Source organism: Diadema antillarum, unplaced genomic scaffold (assembly GCF_040938485.1).
Source record: "Diadema antillarum isolate AM-2024a unplaced genomic scaffold, OU_Dant_1.0 scf00000082, whole genome shotgun sequence".
Classification (NCBI taxonomy): domain Eukaryota; kingdom Metazoa; phylum Echinodermata; class Echinoidea; order Diadematoida; family Diadematidae; genus Diadema; species Diadema antillarum.
The window spans coordinates 2,271,484-2,291,861 of record NW_027270971.1 but is presented as its reverse complement, the minus strand read 5'-3'; the positions used below and the strand labels follow the sequence as shown (position 1 = coordinate 2,291,861).

At 37.4% G+C, this 20,378-nt stretch overlaps 1 protein-coding gene across 1 annotated transcript; it reads left to right on the top strand.

Annotated features, from left to right (window-relative positions):
- The first annotated feature begins 901 nt into the window (after nucleotides 1–901).
- LOC139717767 (splicing factor 3A subunit 3-like) lies at nucleotides 902–16,312 on the top strand. Its single transcript, XM_071629269.1, has 15 exons — nucleotides 902–1,023; nucleotides 2,773–2,820; nucleotides 3,733–3,785; nucleotides 4,414–4,519; nucleotides 5,350–5,514; nucleotides 6,486–6,568; nucleotides 7,105–7,243; nucleotides 8,060–8,128; nucleotides 10,869–11,053; nucleotides 11,670–11,739; nucleotides 12,889–13,050; nucleotides 13,594–13,704; nucleotides 14,213–14,303; nucleotides 14,878–14,933; nucleotides 16,056–16,312. The coding sequence occupies exons 1-15, from the start codon at nucleotides 928–930 to the stop codon at nucleotides 16,131–16,133; spliced, it is 1,512 nt and encodes a 503-aa protein (XP_071485370.1). The 5' UTR covers nucleotides 902–927; the 3' UTR covers nucleotides 16,134–16,312.
- Nucleotides 16,313–20,378: the final 4,066 nt, after the last annotated feature.

The window sequence follows — 20,378 nt, the reverse complement described above, 5'->3', positions numbered from 1 at the left end:
TTTTAGTAGACCTGTGGTTAAATTAGTTAACAATCAAACTAAATGTTATAAAGGGACTGTACAGTACTGGTTGAGGTGGGGATTCATGTTTTCAACATTCCTAAGTGAGATAATGAGAAACCTCTTATGAAATATGAAAGAGGATTCAACGTTCATTTGATGAAAATTGGTTTTCAAATGGCTGAGATATCCAAAAAAGTGATAATAATAAAAGGCAACAGGCCATAATGCCTTTTATTACTGTATACTGATTAGGATCTCTTTGTTTCACTTTGTTTTTGGATAGGGTCTATCTCACTCAGCCATTTCAAAATCGATTTTCATCAGATAAACTTTTTATACCCCTTAGAATTGCATGCTCTTTGACATCTCATAGGGTGGTTTCTGAATATCTCGCAAAACGTTAAAAGCTAAATCCTCACCTCAACCAGAACTGTAATTAAAGTTTTACACAAATTTCGAACAGTCACTCTCGACTGTCACTCTTGGAACTAAGTCTAAGGACTTTCGTTTACTGTTGTTAAAGATATTAAGACAAGAGAGAGTACCCGGTATGTCAGATCAACACACACACAAAAATAACTGTTTTACCACACCTAGCAAGTCAAGTTCAAGCTGGCCTGCTGCGCTCAGTAGTACTCCTGGGCTGCCGGGTCGGCTGCCTTAGCTGCCGGGGCGACAGCGGGTGTAAGCTTGGTAATTTACGGTGTCTGCAGCTAGCTACCGGTAGTTGCAGCATTCAACAGTTGTAGCCCTTGGCCTCGGTGTTGTCGCAATGTCGAATCGCGTCTGTACAATAATGGCATACACAATTTTACAAGGTACGGCTAGCTGCGCGCGTGCGTGCATAATGCCAAGCGCCTGCATTTTCGCAACGTGTTGAAATCGTGAACAGTTTCAAGACATAATGCAATACAAGTGATCAAAATGGAAACAATTCTTGAGCAGCAGAGAAGAATACACGAAGAGCGGGAGAGAGTCATCGATGCACTCGTCAAAGAGACCCTTCACAAGAAAACCAATGTGAGCTCAGGGTGGTAAAATGTGATAACTGAGTCTGCTTACTTTGCGTGCGGTATGCAGCATGATGAATGTTTCGTGTTGTCCCACTCGTTTGTTTATGTGTGTGTTTGCGTGTGTGTTTATTCAAGCTGGAAAGACTTTATCTTTAGGCCTTATCTTTATTGTACAGTAAGAGTGCGGTGCAGTGAGTGCACACAGCACAGCTTGTACTTCTGTAAAAGTGGAAATTTTCGCGGTGTTGAAATTTTCGCGCATTTCGGGCAACCAGAAACCAGCGCGAAAATAAAAGCACGCGAATATTTTTGCTTGCCGTATGTTCGTGTAAATTTACTTGGTGTCTTGAATCCGCGGAATTAAAAACAAGCGAAACTCTTCTCACTCGGCAAAGCGCGAAAAATTAGTCATGCGAAAATATCCACTTTTACAGTATAACGTCTGTAGTAGCTCTCACGTGCACAGACTCCATCACGTCTCAAGTCTAATCCCGATAATGGGTATGGGGTGTGCCTGGCCATGCCATGATTGGTCTCTGTGCCTGTTGTCAGCTGGTGGTTGTACAGTGTTGTAAAACCAGCTTTGGATTGAGATAGATATTATCTATAAACCCCAATTTTCGGACACTTAAGCTTTTCTGCATTATTTGTTAAACTAAAAAAATACTCTACATAATTATAAGTGACAATGTATGTTAAATATATCAAACTACATTTTCCCAATATTGATTTTGTTAAATACACTTACATCATAAAATTTCACAAAATCCCCAAAATAAAAGTTACGGCCTTGTCAATTCCCCAATTTTTGGACAGCCCTTCCAAAATTCGGACACGGGCTGTGCGTGTTCAATGTCAATACGCATACAACTTAGGCAGCTGAAAAATGAGCGCGCACCATACCATGTTTTTGCAAGGTTGCATTGGGTACGTTGCGGCGCCCGTTCGTGTCCAAATTTTGGTGACTCGGCACTTGCATTCAGCCCCTGTACATTTATTCACTGCATCGGCATGTACAGAGATTTTGTTTTTCTTTTGTATTTTTGAGGATACCATCACACTCTGAGCTTGGAAGCAACTAGACAGTAGACTAATTACAGTTTAACAGATTCAAGTCAGAAGTTGATGCATTCCTGTCAAAGAAGTACAACAAATTCACATACCGCAGAGTAATTATCTCAAATAGTAGCAGTCATCACTGCAATGAAGAAGAAAAGGTATTCAAGTTTGACATGCAGTGGTAGTTTACTGAAAGTTGGAGGGCATTTACCATACAAGACTATTGACTTTCCAGAGACAGGTGAATACAGGTGAATGACATGCCATTTGGTTTTCCTGTTCAACAAATCTAATTTATTGTTTTCAGAATCCACTTTAAATCGTGATCAACACAAAATTTACAGAAAAATTCCTTTGACGTTCCTGATTTCATTTTGTTTATTAATTCCTGCCTGCATGAAAAAGTCTTGGTACTCTTACATATTTTCATTTTCATGTGGAAGTAAGAATATCATTGAAGACACATGCAGCATATCATCATTTTAAGTTGATCTTAGAATTTCAATAAGCTCGACTTAAATTCTTTGTGAAACAACCCCCCCATGAGTCTCAGTTTTCATGTGATACATAAGTCCAAGTGATAGTACTGATGTGGTGGAATGCAGTACAGTAACCAAAAGAAAAAAAAAATTTATTACTGGTAATAATACATTGTATGGATTGATAATGTCACTTTGTTATCTTAATTCATTTGCAGAACCGAGAACAGATAAACTCGGACTTCAGAGCAAAGCAGCTCCTTGATGTAAGTATTATTTTATAAATGCTCTTGTCTAGTCATACATGTCTTCATATTGCATCCATATATTGCAGATGACTTCATTAAGTGCTCAAGGCTTACAAATGTTATGAGTATCTTTTTAGCATTGAATTTCTCTAATTCTTTCACATGTCTTGTTTCGTCAGGCCTCAGTTATCCCACTATTTTTTTTACTGAAATCAATTCATATTTAATATGAAACATAAGCATTATGTGCAAGTGTAAATAAGGTTTAAGTGTCACATGTATGCTGCCAGAATGAGACATACACTGTACATCTCAGATACCTGTACATCTCAGATACCTGTACAATATGTTTGATATGAAACTAAAAAGTACAGTGACATTCATTTGTGACTTTGGCTCATTGTCACAAAATCACACAAAACTGGTGAAAAAATTCTGTGTGACAAAGGTTTTTTAATTCTAAACCTATGCTGCCTCGGGTTTCATGATCTTCATGCACTCCATTATCATGAGTATTCAGAGTTCTTGACACAATTTTTCAGTTTGTCTCTACTTCAAGTGGAAACGGAGTCCATAGTTCATGTTTTGTACTTGTCTTTATAGTAAGCAGGTCCAAGCTTTGTGGAATAACTACTGTGTGAAGATGGCATTTACATACATGTATCCATCTTTTACTACAGTGACAAGGAGATTTTTCATTTACTTTCCCTTTAGTTTCTCTGAAACGTACTGAAACCTAAGGTGTAGAATGTCTTTATCATGGTGTGATAAGTTCACTTCGCTTGACAGTGGTATTTTATGCTATGATGGGCCTGTCTCAATGTCGTGTTTGTTATTGTGAAAACAATAACACGAAAAATCCATGCTTATAAATTTATTTATTCAGATTTTTCTCCTAAATATCTGTTTGCCCTTTTTTCATATTTTCAGCGATATATTGATGGAACCAACACGCTGAAGGAACTGTATGAGGACAAAGATGGGTAAGAATGAGAATGGTTGTCTAATAAAGCAGATTTGATACAAGACACATGCTGAACAGATTCTGTCATCTTTTATCACCATCCTGCACACATTAATATAATGGAAGAATCACTATCAATTTGCGATTTTATGCTGTGTTTGGCCTGGATCTGCATCATGTCTTTTAGAAGCAGCTTGAGAATGAAACAACTTTCATCACTTGTCATGACTTTTCATGACCTAAAATTGTCCACATATTTTGTATGTACACAAATTATTTCAGTTCTGGGCATAGCCACTGGATTCTTGATTCCATTGATATCAAGTGTTTGCTTATTTATTTCAGCTTGTTGGTGTGTGTGTGTATATGTGTATTCTATGTGAAAATGGAAATGGTATTTACTTCAGTATTGCTCTATGATGTGCTCTTAATTCATGTACTATATTCTCAGATTGGGAAGGTATAGAACCATGTGAAATAATTTGTAGATTTTGTAGCAATGAGGCAGACAAAATGAATATAATAGTTGTCATACACATGTATGTTTCCATAAGAGATGAATTAACTCTTGAGTACAATTTGTGTACCGGTACCCATTAGTTAATTATTGCCCTTTTGTTCCTTGTTTTGGCATAATTCAAATCCAGATTGCGTAAGGAGGAAATCCAAGCCCTGTCTGGTCCAAATGAGTTTGCTGAGTTCTACAACAGACTTAAAACCATCAAGGACTTTCACAGAAGGCATCCAAATGAGGTATTGTGAGCATAACCTCCCCTTCCTCTTCCCCTTTGTATTTAAATTGCAGCCCCCATGTATAGGAGGGCAATTTCTGATGTGTTTGCTCAACTTCAAGTGTATCTTTGTCAATATTATTGACTCATGCTTAGTATGTCACAGGACCAAATGTGCAGTGGTATGTAAACATTTTTCAGAAAATATCAACACATCTGGTTGCAGTGGCACCTGGTGAAAACTTCAAATATTCAATTACTGGGAAGTGACTAAAACCACAAAGAGTTTTAATCACTATTGGGGTTTTGTTGTTGTTGTTGTTGTTTTCTTATTTATTAAAGAGGATGTGAAATGTAAGGGTAGAATTTTGATGCATGATATTTCAAATGCAAATTGCCACCTATAAGAGATCTGCTGTAGGTGCCAAAAGAGGAAGTATCACATCATTCCAGGACAAATACAATATTTCCCTTTAATATGATTTTCATGTATGGTTTGGGGTTTTCTTGCACATGCCATTTTCCTTGGAACATATGATGCCATTGTACAGAACCAAAAGTGCAAGAAATCCTAAATGATAATAAAACTGAGCATAAGCATAATCATATCCCTGTTATTGGATTACATTTAAGCTGTTGCTCATGTGAGCACCACTTGATGTTCATCTCTTTTTAACAATTATCAGTGTCCTCTGGTTACAAATTTCTATCAGCTTCTCTTGTTAGATTGTGAACCACAGTGACAAAGCCCTGTCATTGACTGACTTTTAGACCTCTAACTTCAATAAAGGCCAGACAAGTGTGCTCCAGTATCCATCATATAATGATACCATACTTCCCAACGTCCCACAGATTTCCGTGCCGATGTCCATCGAGTTCGAGCAGCTTAAAGATGAGCGAGAGAACCCAACGGACGAGGCCCAGAGTTTAGTCCACTTCAAGGATGAAGAGGGCTACGGGAAGTACCTTGACATGCATGAGTGTTACGACAAGTATATAAACCTCAAGAGTGCAGAGGTGAGTACCCCCTTCCCCCCATGATAGCAATGTCAAAACAGTTTGAAGGGGAAGCTACATCAGGATATATTGCTGTTGTTGTGTTGTTTTTCTTGTTCTTTCTTGACATTTGCGTGTGAAGGTACAACTTGTATGTGAGTGTATGTCTGTGTGTGTATGTGTACATGTGTGTGTGTGTTTGTGTGTGTGTTTGTGTATGTACGTGCATGGATGTCTTGAATATTGGCTTGTGATATTTTATTGAGTAAATTCAAACATAATATAGAGAAACCGACCAGAAATATATAATATGAATGAAAATTAGCAAAAGAAATGGGATTCTATCAGGAACATACATGTGTAGTTGCATGGAGTTCATTCTGTGACACACATAAATTTGTTTCATGTACATGTGTATTCTTGCAATTAACATGTGTGCTGATGCTATTTATTTTTACATTTTCAGTAGAGATTGTCACATACAACTAGAAAGCATCCCCAAGATAGCATGATGTAAAAACAATTGTTGGTTACAGACTGGATCCCAAATTTTAAAAAAAAATAAAAATCCATTGATGAGACTATTTCTTCAAGGAGAGAAAGTATTCATGCATATAAAACATTTCCCATTGAACTGCTAACCCAAATAAGCATGTGTATGATCTTCGAACTAGATATATCAATATCTTTCAACAATTTAGCTCTATAAATGCCATTGATTCCATGAGATTGTATAGAATGTCAGTGAGATTGTGGTCTGAAAGGGTATATCAAAAATGGTCTCTCTTGTTGTTTTATGTATTTTGTTTTTATGCATTTGAAATATGGTACTTAATGATGGGTAATGGCATCTTATTGAATACAAATGACTTCTGATAGTCTCACAGATGATTAGCACTGTTAGTTGTGCCTATATATGTAGCAATCACCACCTTCACTCAAAGCATGCTAATGTGTAAAGATATTCTTTCCTCTTTTTTCTCTTTCTCCAGAAAATTGATTATGTCACATACCTCTCGGTCTTTGATCGACTCTTTGAGATACCAAAGGACAAGAAGAATGCAGAGTACAGGAGGTAAAAATGACACAAATCTTTGTGGAAGCACGCAATGGTTGTCACAATGTGATGCAAAGGAAATAGATTATTTTGTGGATATCAAAATACATTTTGCCAGTGGTATGCCTCAACAGTGATTATTTGATAAATATTTCTTTCATATTTCACCATCCCTAACCATGACATAATGAATACTGCACAGTGTGTACTTACAATGCTATGTATTTACCTGCAGCTACATGTATAAAACACCATTAGGTAGACTTTTTGAGCATTTTTGATGCTGTGTAGTCCTTGCCTATTTACAGATTAGCCCGTTTTTTACTGCCTTTGTGGAAAGAAATTATGAAATGATGATCTCCAGATAGATAGGTTTAGTGGTAGATTTATCTAGTTACATTGGTTTCCTTCTATTCATGTACCGTCGGTTAATACTTTTAATGCAACAGAGGGCAGATAGGTTAGGCTGAGTATTTTGTTTTACATTTTGTAATGGGCCTGTTGTAGTCTTATCTCAAGGAATCTAATCAACCTCTTGTTCTGGAACACTTCAGGTACTTGGAGATGTTGCTGAGCTATCTGCAGGACTACGCCTCAAGGGTCAAGCCAGTTCTGGACTTCCCCGAGGAACTGGACAAGGTCAAGAAGGACTTTGACCCCCAGTGGGAGGCAGGCACCTTCATGGGATGGCCGGTGAGTTTTAGTCCTTGTCATTGTTAAAGCGTACCAATACCGTAGAAATCAAATGTGTGTACAGCTAGAATACACACACAAGAAAAAAATAACAGCCGTGACTCATCTGTGATAGCCCATGAAAGTATAGATATTTCAATTTTTTAAATCAGATCAAATCTCTTTAAGAATATGGCACTTCTGCTCAACATGTTTAAGTTCTGCTCCTTACATGCTGATACTGATGTGTGCATGTTCATACCTTTTTGCAAATAATATCAAGATTCCATGTTCTGATCGCGTACATGCATTGCATATCACTGTCTTGCAAGGTGTATTTGGAAAACATATCAATTGCACTATCATTCGATTGAAAGAATCGGGTGATTGACAAGTCTATTTCAATTTATATCTTAACTCCAATAAAAAAATAAAAGATCAGAGTGACAGAAATATTTTGCAGAGGGCATGTCTCAAGTATATACTACAAATTTAACAAACATAATACTGAGGGTATTGGTACACTTTAAGAGTTAGCCAAAGTGCTGATGCTAGATGGTGGCCCCTATTTCAAACTTAAATCATGTCTTACATACAATTGCACCTTTTGATATTAATGTATTGTACAAATAATGCACACTAGAGAGTGCATTAGTGGAGATGCAGCGCACTCACAGGTATTTACAATGATACATGTTGCACAACACTGTGATACCTGAAAGGGTTCTGCATCTCCATTGTCATCACAAACATAAAACTGTGCATTATTTGTTTCATGAAATTGGTGTTTGAATATTCCTTTTCATTCTGTTTCTCTTTGTATTTTTTTTTTCTCAGAAAGAAGCAGCAAGCGCCATGACCCACGCCGGAGCTCATTTAGATCTGTCTGCATTTTCGTCACCTGAAGTGAGTGTGTCATAAATGTTTGTAGTATCGGGTAGCTTTCCATATATTCAAGGAAGAGTTCTATTGTGTGATTATTACCCATTTGACTCATGATCAGATTTTCATTACAAAATTTTGATTTGAAACGTGTTCATTTATTCATTCTTACTGCTGTCATAATGTTGAATCATGATAGGGATTCATGCCATTGCTGATGACCCAAAAGGATACTAGAGCAAAACTTTAATTCTCTGTAGTTCGGTTGACATATACATGTTGTATTTATTTAGTTTTTATGCACAACCATCTGGCCAAATTATCTTTATGCAGTTGTTTCACTTTGATATGCTTGTTGGTATGGTGTCTGATTTAGTATCATTCTGTTTTTAAATAAAAATTAAAATGAATTGAAATATGAAACGATAAGGATTTTCTCCAGGATTTGAAAGCAAACAAGTTCTGCTTGGAATTCCATTGCAAAATCAGCTGGCTCTCAACCTTCTTCAAAATTTTGTTGAAACATTATGCACTTGTATTGTAAGACAAAGAAAAGGCTCCATAATTATTCAAATTCATGAAATTCTTCAGTCGAGATGTTTTCATTGCAACTGCTTGACAAATTGCCCTATATTGACGTACATGTAAATAAGAATTTCATGAATTTGAGTAATTACGCAGTACCCGCTGCATGCTATAAGGTTTAGAACCAACAGTTGCTGTCGGGCGGAAGCTCGGTGGTCTACTGGAGATGACGCCTGTCCAGAGATCAGGTTGTAGGTTCGAATTCTGTTCGAGTGTGTACGCCCATGACTTTTTATCATTGCTACTACAAAAACACTGATCAATTCAGTGCTTATTTATGTCAATGTAGGGCCATTGTGACCGCCGACAACGGTTTCAGGCAAAAGTCGGGAATTTTGAAAATTTATTTTCTCACTGAATCACATTGCCCATTTCCTAAGCTTTGCATTGATATAAAACACTTGTGTTCTTCGGCATCATAAGTGGGCATAGAAAGAGAAATAAAATACACTTTTTAAGTTGTTAGCCTGAAAAAATTGCGAGAAAACAGGCTTTGAAGATTCACCTCTTTCTCAGAGACAATGTCCGAGCGGCGATGCGAGGGGAGAATCACCCATCCGTACGATGGTGCCAATTGATGTTAAGCTCCGCCTCTAGCAACCACATCGCCTTCTGATTGGCTCATTGAGAGAGTCAAATATCCCGGGCACCTTCCTCGGAGCTCAGCGTATGGAGCCGAAAAACAATGCGTTTCGCTCGGGTTTCTTTACCAGTACGTCTTTTAAGATGGTGAATACGATAATTACACGGATGGTGTACATTACATGTACATGTGTATGGTGCACGCAATATGCAATACCATGGCATTCACACGCCATGACCGTGTGCATGTAACAGAAGCGGTGGCGAATCCACACATTTACAAATCGCGTTTTCATTGTGGCTGATTTGTCTTTATCATTGGCGACCCTTTTGAAGGCAGGAAATTGCTAGTGCTGGCAAGGGTCACGCTTCCTGTTTGTTTTGCTTTTACAAGACATGCATATTATGTTGCTTTGTTCGGTGGTGCTAATTAAATTAAAACAAACAAACAAACAAACAAACACGACTCGTTAGTTTGGTGCGAACTTTACGTGTAGTATTTGAATATAATTGGTCACATGTGACCGCTCCTTTCCTCTCATCTACCTTCCATTGAATCAGTCTGCTGTCATAATTGTTACTAAATGTACAAGTAGACAAATTTGAGAATATTTAGTTTTCTTTTCACACGATTATGTTATGCTACATGATTTTTGTTTCACTTCCGTTGTCGAACATTGTGGTAGAATAGTTTGGATAGAAAGCCAAACGAAGAGCACGCACTGCAGAGCGAGCGTATATAAACCACTATACCAAGAACAATGGAGCATGTAATCGTGCACGCGTGGACAAAGCATTCCCCAAACGCTGCAACTGGTGTCTCCGAAAGCCGAATTATGTAAATGTGTGCGACGCACCAGCCAATCGCATGCGAGACCCTGCTCCGTAGCAACGCTGGTGATATTGGCGCGGCGTTCGAAAGAATCTCGAAACTGACGAGTGCGATCCAACATAGGGTGCTTAAAATTCCATTTTCAATAGGAAAAACTTAGTCTTATGCAATGAAATTTAGTGTAGATGTAGAAAACATATCAAAGATCCGATTTCTGCAAAAAACCTAAATCGACAAAAATAATGGTCAAAATCTTTGTACCCCGCCTAGGAGGGAATTTGCTCTTGCGACTTTTGCCTGAAACCGTTGTCGCGGGTCACAATTTGTCAATCAGTTGCAAAGAAAAGGCTGGACTGAGTTAAAGGTAATGATTACCATTGGGAGCAATGATTTTTTTTTTAAATTTTCAAGATATCACATTTGATGCATATGTGTAGGTCTGTTGTATCACAAAACATCCTACCATATAAGATTTTCGCAATAAAGCCTAGAATATAAGGAGATATCAGTATTTTTTCCCTAGAAACTATAACTGTAGACGGTTTAGTGTGTAAAAATTTTATGGTAACTATTGTTCACAATTTGTGTATTTAACAATACTTAACATCGATTATACGGATTCCAATTTTTTGCAGTGGTTGTTTCTATCCCTAACTCACATTTTAGAACTATTTTAAAGCACTAACACTGGGTTTTTGTTTCATCTGCAAATGGTAAATAATGCCTGTAACGCTGACGTTTGCACCTTCCTTTCCTGACACCCAGGAACTGGCCTCACTGGGTCTGGATCGTCTCAAGTCAGCCCTGATGGCTCTGGGACTGAAGTGCGGTGGGACCCTGGAGGAGCGAGCCCAACGCCTCTTCACCACCAAGGGGCTTCCCCTCGATCAGCTGGACCCCGCCCTCTTTGCCAAGAGCAAGCCAGGCAAGGGCTCCAAGGCGGGCAAAAAGTAAGGCATTGTTTAGCTGTTGTCACCAATGTCATAGATAATGAATGAACAAATAAATAAATGAATAAATTTAAAATAAATCAGAATAGAAGCATTAGATAACATGGTTCAAATAAAAGAACAAACTTAAAAAATACAGCAGCAACACACAAATGAAACAAAGTCAAGAATCATAAGACAAATACAGTGGCCCATTATTTCTCATGCATCACTGTGACATCCATGCCTGTGAATGATGTTCAAACACGGACAAAACTCCACATTCAGGGAATTACTTCCAGGTCTCTACCATAATGTCTCTATCAAACATTGATTAATATCAAGGTTGCGCATTTGCTCAATGTTGCATACGTATCATGGTAGAAGTTACATTTCATGGTCCTTACAACATTTTGCAAACATTGATATATATTTAGTTGTAATCCAAAGAAGTTGCAAACAAGAGATTGCATTCTTCATTGTATTTTGTTGGGAAGACACAGTAGGTACTAACCTATGCCGGTATGAAGTAAAAGTTGCGTATATGCAGATAATGAATTTACTTGATGATCAATTTTTTATATGTTGTTTTTTGTCTCAACTTGTCTCTTTTGTGGTCTGTTTGTTATTAATTCAGGGATGCTGAGAAGCAGAAGGACATTGCCTTCTTGGAAGCTCAAGTTTACTACTTCACAGAGCTGCTTGGAGTGAGTACACTTGATTCACAATGATGCTATCATTACAGGCTAGCAATCAGCCCAGCCTGTGCAGCCACATGATTATATGTGACCGTGCATTACAAAACCAACAAAAAGTTGCACCCCTTGATTTTATGTGTGGATTCATTAAGGATGAATTTGTTGAAAGAGGTATTCTTCTTCTATATTATGCTTACGTTTGGGATCACAAAATGAATGGGAAAGTATGTTTTCAGCAGTTTTTCTACGACCCCTTTGTAGAGTAGTGTGATCAGGTATGTCTTTATAGAGGTCCCTTTTCATTTCTTGGAAATCCTTTGCACACTGTTCACTTTCAGCTCCAATAGCTTTTGAAAGAATACTGCTACTGCTTTGAAATTTCGCTCTAATCATAGACAGAGTGTGGTAATAGAGCATGCTCAATTTCAGCTTAATCTGATAATCCCTTCATTGTTGTTGCTCCTGTAGTTAACATCCTGTTTTTTGTCCCATTCATCGCACAGCTAGCACATCTAGGTAAAGATTATTACTGTGCTTGAATAGACCCTGTACTTCAGAGCCTCTTTTCTGAGTTCACACTTTCCAGAGTGTGTGTTTTCTCTCCAATATTTAGATAGGTTAGGAGAGTCCATTTCAGTTGAGTTATACATCATTTCAAAGCTTAGAGTGTGCTCTTTCAGAATCTGCCGTTAATTAATATTCCATGTCTGGTGACTTTTTGTTGGTTTTGTGATGCAGGGTCGCATATAAAGTGTGCATCTTTCAAGCCCTGGTATGATCTAATGTTGTAATGTGATTCCTACAGATATCGACGGATTCTATTTTTAATATTCTTATCATGCAAAGACAGCCACCAAACCTGTTTCTTCCCTCTTTCTCTGCAGGGATTTGTAGCCAACTATGATTAGACATAGAAAGCTGATAATAAGCAATTTTACATGCATTAAGATTCGTCTTTGGGTGAAGGAAAATTAAAATCAGTGAAACTTAGGAGAGAAAAAAGAGGAACATTTTAACATTGAGATGATTTAGCTTATTTTATCATTTGCAAATATATGTCCAACTATCATATTGCCTTGAGCAGTCAGTGGCATATACAGGAGAGGAAGATGTAAATCCAGTGTTACCATGAGAGATGTTTGTTTATCCCGTTGCCAGGAACAACGCCTCGCGACGAAGGAGAACGTGCAGAGGAAGCAGGCGAGGACGGGAACGGAGAGGGAGGACGAGGATGAGGAGCACTTCTCTGACAGTGAGAGCGACGATGAAGAAGAGGTCATCTACAACCCCAAGAACCTGCCTCTTGGCTGGGATGGAAAGGTATATAATGGGACAACTTGTGAAACTGTCACTCGTTAAATCATCTGTTAACAATTCCTCACAGTATATGTGTTTGGTTTTCTTTTCTGTGAAGACAATGAGGTTATGAAGTGATTGTATTGACATCTATTTATAGTGCCATGTATGTGTGTGTTTGTATGTATGTATGTATGTATGTATGTATCTTTTTTTCAAGGGCAGTGGAATGTCTTTCAGGGTAGGGGGACTCAAGGTCACTCACCACATAATGCAAGCTATTTGTGGCAGGAGTGAAATCTTGAGTGATGCTTTCATTGCACTCTGGCATTTGGCGATGTATCGATCTGTTTGGGCGGTTTTGTGTGTTTGAGCAAAATATGCGAACTTGGCACGCTGTCAACTGAGTCAAGCATGCAGACATAGCACATATAAAGAGTTAAAGCGTATCAGGACTTCTGAAATTTTGTAAACCAAGTTTTGTTGTTGTGCCGTGCCTGTTTTCATTGGAAGAATAAGATTGTGTAACAAAACTTTGGGATGTGCTCGTCTCTATCTTCTTTCCAGCCCATTCCATACTGGTTATACAAGCTGCATGGATTGAACATCTCATACAGCTGTGAAATCTGCGGAAATCAAACTTACAGGGGACCTAAAGCATTCCAGAGACACTTTGCTGTAAGTACAAGTAGAATTAAAGTGACTGAAAGTTAATGATAATTGCCACACCCTTGTCTTTATCATGGAGTATCTACACCTCGTAGCTCTGTGTAACAGCTTCAAGAAATTGATTTGTAGAAGCGAATTTCATTATAATCAGAAGAAACTGTGAAAGATACCAAATGCTGGCCATGTAGTAGATAAGGCTTAAAATATGATGACTTTTCATTTAAAAGGAAGAATATGATATCTCATCAAATAAGAAAGGAAGAAAAAGTGAGATTTGTGTGCCTATATTACTTGTTGTCTTTAGAATGCAAATACCACCTGTTATGAGCTCAATGCCCATATTGTAGCAGGAGGGAACCCAATCATTCTATGCAGAATACCAGCATGTAAATGAGGGAAATATGTTGATTTTTTTTATTATTTTATTTTACTAAACTTTTGTGAAATATTTTTGTCTCTTAAGATGTGCCTTGTGTGATGATGAACTATTTTGGCATGTGCTTTGTCTTTGTACCAGGAATGGCGGCACGCCCATGGTATGAGGTGTCTCGGTATCCCCAACACAGCCCACTTTGCCAACGTCACCCTTATCGAAGATGCTCTCGCATGTAAGTAACCAAGAGCTATTGATTTCATCTCTTGCATATCCGTATTCTATTTTGGGTGCTTACCATACTGGTGTGTGTGCTCCCTCTGTGTTTTTGGTTTACAGTACAGTGCAATCCCGTTATAATGAACACGGTTATAATGAAATCCTGGTTACAACGGAGTTAAAATTCAGGCTGCAACATTATCCACTCTATGTATTTTTATTGTTTATTTGTTATAACGGTTATAACGAAATTTTGACATAACAAAAGAAAACTGCCGGTCCCGACGACTTCGTTATAACGGGAGTCCACTGTATCTGCTCAATAACCCGTCAGAGTAGACCAGTCCAATTTGTTCTCTAGAAATAAATTTTCCCTCACCCTCCATCCTACATAAGTTGAAATTTGTTAATTACCGCAGTTTTGTGGTATTACATACATGGAGTTTGATATGATTGTCTTCAATTTATGTAATCATACAATTTTGAGTACATTTTATGTCTTTGGTGCATTAAGATGAGTTTGGATGTAACTGCATCAAATTCTGACATAAGTTTCTTTTATTTGTCATTCTTCTTCTTCTTTACTGCAGTGTGGGAGAAGCTAAAGAACAACAAGGCATCTGAGAGATGGGTCCCAGACACAGAGGTAAACAGGGAATAATCAAACAGAATTTGTGATATACAAACTTGAGAGCAATGTAGGCATGTAACTAAAATGTACATAGTATAAAACAAAGTAAGCTAGTGTAAGATAATGCACTCTTGTCATAACAAACATGGTTATAACAAGATTCTCGTTACAATGAAGTAAAAATTCAATTCCGAAGATTATTCACTGTTAAACACGATATTTTCGCGGCATGACATTTTTGCAAGTTGCCTCTAACATTCAGTGCATATAGTGTAGACAAGAACTTTCACGTGCATATTAATTTTACAAGTCTTGGCTCTTGCGAAATTTGCGAAATTATAATGCACACGAACATTCCTCATTTTACAGTATATAATCTTTACATACTTAATTATTCGGTTATGACCAAATTACAATATAACAAAAGAAAACTGCTGGTCCTGATGACTCTGTTATAATAGGAGTCACCTGTACTGTGAACTTTCAGAAATAGAGATCTTGTTGTTACTCTACAGGAGACACAGCTATATATTTTGTAATTTCTGCACTTTCTCTTCAATATATACAACTGTATTTTTTATTTGATTTATTACTTTCGTTGTACCCTTGCTTTAATGTGTATTCAACCGAAGCAACTACTATTTAATCTTATTGGAGTTCGAAGTTTGATGGGATTAATTTGTCTTCCTTTGTACTTTTCATCTTAAGAGAGAAAAAAAAATGTGTGAAAATCTATACTTGAATTCAAGTATCAAATTCACATGATATGTCATAATGTAGGATCAATAATTAATTGAAAAAAAAAAACATATCAGATTCATATTTTATCATTTTAATAATGACTTATACAATAGTGCCCAGGTCAGGCAGTCTGCTGCCACTGTATAAGCTGTTACTGTGGCATATAGATATTTCCACAAATGGGGAGGTCACAGACATTTTCACGAGATGTTGTCTTTGCAAATTCACACCGAGGCTCGCGCAAGTGCACTGTTACTGTAGCGCATGGCAACATTTTGCATATTGTTGAACTTGCAGTCCAGTGGTGATTCGCGATAATTAAACCCTTGCGAAAATGACAGATTATACAGTATCTGTCGTAATTCCGTATTTTTCTCTCGCTCTTCAATTACACAGGAGGAATTTGAAGACACCAGTGGCAACGTAGTGAATAAGAAGACATTCGAAGACCTCAAGCGACAGGGACTTCTGTAGATACTGCTTTTCGTCTCACTCAATATTCATCATCCCCCAGCCCCAGGAGGCTGAGATTCCAGCTCTGAGTCTGCGTCTTCAGGAAGTATGGAGCATGGGAAAGGGGGACACAGAGGGTGTGGTCAGCAAGGTCCCTTTACTGGACTCTGTCACACTGAACACCTGTCCAGCTGATTGGAATGGAGTAACCCAATGGGTCATTCCAGATGCAAGCACCTTCCTTTGACTCCATGGCTTCATTCTCTGGACAATGACCCTTCGTTTTCATGATAGGAGAGGCATGAAAACTTCTGTATGCAGATTGCTGCTTACAGATGCCCTCGCCCCTGCCTCACACATCATCAATACTACTAAGTTAGCAGTAAATGAAGTAAGAGTTTGATTTAAAACACACACTTGAGCATTCATTTTGCACCTGTTTACCCACACAAAACTGCTTGTGTTTCAAGATTTGTCCTTTGTTGAGCCTGCAACCCTGAGATTTGTTTTGGGTTGACCAATTTCATTAGTGAATGATGTTTAACCCAATTTCTTCACCATTCGATATCCTCATAGATTTTGTAGAGGACCACCAGGTTCCTGTAGCCAAAGGGTTCTTCTTCTTCTTCTTCTGATTAAGTCTGCCTCCTTCAATAGACTGAAGATTCTTGCAGACTGGTGCTATTTACATTATAATACAATTTATTTACAGATATTTACAAGCACATAGAAAATTTGACGAAAATACTAGCCACTGTGATCAACCGTTAGACGGTTTCGAAATGATTCCACAGATGGCGCTGAAACAATTTCTGACGACAGGGAATTCCAGTTCCTTACAGTTCTTGGGAAGAACGAATGGCGATGCGATTCAGTTCTCGAATATGGTACCTGATAGGAGTGTGGTTGCGAGGCTCTCGTTAACTGAGTAGCCTGTTTGATGATATAGTCCTGTGCTGAAAGAGGAGTGAGATTATTGTGTATTTTGTACATCATAATTAGCCTGTCATTTTCTCTGCGCTGTTCCAGAGTGGTCCAGAGAGGGTTACATTACAGACAAGATACCCTATGTCCATGCTTTATTGTGTGTCATCATGATTGGCCTCATGTCTTGTAACAAGTGTGTGATGTCTCACAACAGTCTTTAAGCTGTTGAAGACAAGGCCCGAGTATACTTTGGGCAGATGTCTATATGAAGTGTGTGTTCTAGCAAAATCAGCTCCTCCTCAACGGAATAAAGTTATGACTGATGAAGTTTGTCTATATTGTGAAACTTTGTATTACAATGAACAGTTTTGAGAAGCTGTTACAGCAAAGTAGATCAACTGCAGACTCTCAAGCATGAGGTTTGTGGTTCAAATCCCCTGTCAGCACCAGTAGTGCCCACAGGCAGAACATTTTATTACCATTGCCTCGTCCTTTAGAGGAGGGTCATTTCTCTCAGCGTTATGTGCCTATAAGTCCTGTACTTGCACCCTTTAGTGGCCAAGTGAAATTAAAGTCAGAACATAGCTCTCAGGAAGGCTCAAAATAGAAAGTAAAGTCAGAACATAGTTCTCAGAAAGGCTTAAAATTCATCACCATTTGGAATTTTCTTGCAATACATCGAAAGGGTCTACCAAGAAACTTACCTGGCTGACGCGATTTGCCAGGATGATAAGTTGTTTTGGAGTATTTTGAGATCAGAAGCGTAGAATAAGTTCGATCATAATACACAAATTTTATTCCAGAAGAGTCCTTCCCATTCAGCATTGTGGGGAGGTAGAATGTCACTTGGTGATCGATCATGCCCTTGCAATCGAATTTTCCAACAAGCTGCATGCGATTCACTTAGTGCGGAAGATTGATGGATATTGCTGCGGCCTGATTTCTCAAGTATCTATAATCAAATATGAAAAATTACGTAGCAACCACGATGGGGTAAGTTCTGAGATTGTGGACTTCCGGCGAACCTTTTTGACTAATACCTTGCTTTTTCATCATTATCTAACTGAAATTGTGTCCTTACAGCGTTATTTCACACATTTCTTGTGCATACATGTACATTTTGGAGTAATGATCAACAGTTCTGCAGGCATATGAGAACTATGTCTTAGCTTTAATGATGTTTTGAAAAAAGAAACTCTGTATTTTGAATACCAGAAGCTTGGCATTTATTGCCATCTGTGGGAGATCTGAAAATTTACCTTCTCTGTTTTTTTTTTTAGAACTTGTATTCTACTATTTACTATGAAGCTTGTAAAGTAATATTGTCATGTAAATGTGTAAATAATTTCTTTCAAATACCATAGTTAGCGTCATTGGTCTTTTTCCTGTAAAGTGTTCTTTTTTTTTCATGAAACGCCCTCGTTAATATCAATCAAAGATCAATTACTCAATTGTCTGTCTACCAAGGGAGCGAGAAGAAAAAAAACCAAAAATAAATCTACACCCATTATGTTTGCATTTCTGTACTTCTGTTCACCAGTACTTCAGACCATAAATTCCTGAAGTGGAAAGTGTTTATTTTCCCCTTATAGTTCTACTTTCAGGAGAAAGAGATATGCAAAAAAAAAGCAAAAGAAATTAATGTAATTTCCATGCGTATTTCTGAAATTTGTAATAAATTTATGTCACTCAGAGATAGAGTGGAGTGTGTATGTAACTGTCATTCATCACCTAATAATATTATGTATATGAAATGCAGTGCATAGTATGTTATGATGGTTGGCACATTATGCTGCACATATTTTCTGGTACAGGTGTGTGTGTGTTTGTGCATAATAATTTTTCAGAGCACTGCTATGCATTGTGCATATTATTCATATGTATTCATACATACAGGTTGTATATGGAGAGTTTGTTCGCAAAAACCGATAAGTCCATATTTGCCAAATGGAGATATTTGTGATTAAAAGTCAGGAAAAATAAAGAGAATAATAAGAAAATTTGTGCTTCTTTTGACCATAGCTTCAAAAATGTACCTTTATATGTAGTGACCAATATATCATTTAAAAGGTATTATTTTGTACTTTATGACAGAGACCGTACTTCAAAATCTTCAAAAATGGACATCGGTTTTTGCAAACAAACTCTTCATATATTCATACACATCTTGCATGTACATACATAAAGACGGAGAGTGAGAGAGATCATGTGATCAGATCATGACGGCAGTATAACCATTCAGTCCCAACATCACACAAAACACAAATAATATGTGTACATTTAGTGGAAATACTTGCGTTCATGTATTTATCAAGTTTTCAGTCTACCAAGTTACTTATGTGGACATAAACTTCAAAAGATGATGATGTTACATGATTGTAGTATTATTGTCATAGTAACCAAGATTATATTTCAAGATTTCTGTTTGGCAGATATTCTTAATTCTATATTGATTGCAAGTACTGTATATCAGGTTAACTTTAGCAAATGTTTAAAGGGGTAGTTTCCCCAAACATGAGTGAAAGCAGCAATATTAGTAGAGCACATCAGTACAAGTTTGAGGGGAATCAGACAATTCATTCAAAAGTTATGAATTTTTGAAGTTTTGGTGACACCATCGCTGGATGACAAGACTACAACAGTTTGTGATGTCACATTGCAGAACAACAATATAGAGAAAATACAGAGAGATTTCCACAAAATTTAATATTACTAGCACAATGAAAGAGCAATTGACTGACATCTTGTAGAAAGCAGGGGGAATGATATATGTCACTAACAAATAGAATGAGTACCCTTCATAAAAGATGAAGCTGAAAATTCATAACTTATGAACGGATTGTCAGATTTTCCTCAAACTTTCACCGATGTGTTCTACTATAATAGCTGCATTTATTATATCCACATATATTTTGGGTGAAACTTCCCTTCAAGAATTACAGACAAAATGCATACGAACATTAAGCTCTTCATTTGCAATTCATGAATTTATTATCGGTATGCTCTTTGAAAGGTGGTAGGGGAGTGTGTAGACGAGTGCTTTAATTTCAAAAGAGCTCAAGTAATGCACACATACAGAAACACACACACATACCAGCTATACATACACTGAAAGGGGAATGATAGCCAAATACAGTTATAATGTGTGTGTGTATATATATATATATTTATATATATATATATGAAGAGTTTGTTTGCAAAAACCAATAAGTCCATATTTGTCAAATGGAGATATTTGCCATTAAAGGTCAAGAAAAATAAAGAGAATAATAAGAAAAATTTTGCTTCTTTTGACCATAACTTCAAAAATGCACCTTTATATGTAGTGACCAATATATC

Coding starts and splice junctions, on each gene's coding strand:
- LOC139717767 (XM_071629269.1), top strand. CDS start 928: ATGGAAACAATTCTTGAGCAGCAGAGAAGAATACACGAAGAGCGGGAG. Junction 2,821..3,732: donor GAGCAAAGCAGCTCCTTGAT/GTAAGTATTATT, acceptor TCATATTTTCAG/CGATATATTGATGGAACCAA. Junction 8,129..10,868: donor CTGCATTTTCGTCACCTGAA/GTGAGTGTGTCA, acceptor CCTGACACCCAG/GAACTGGCCTCACTGGGTCT.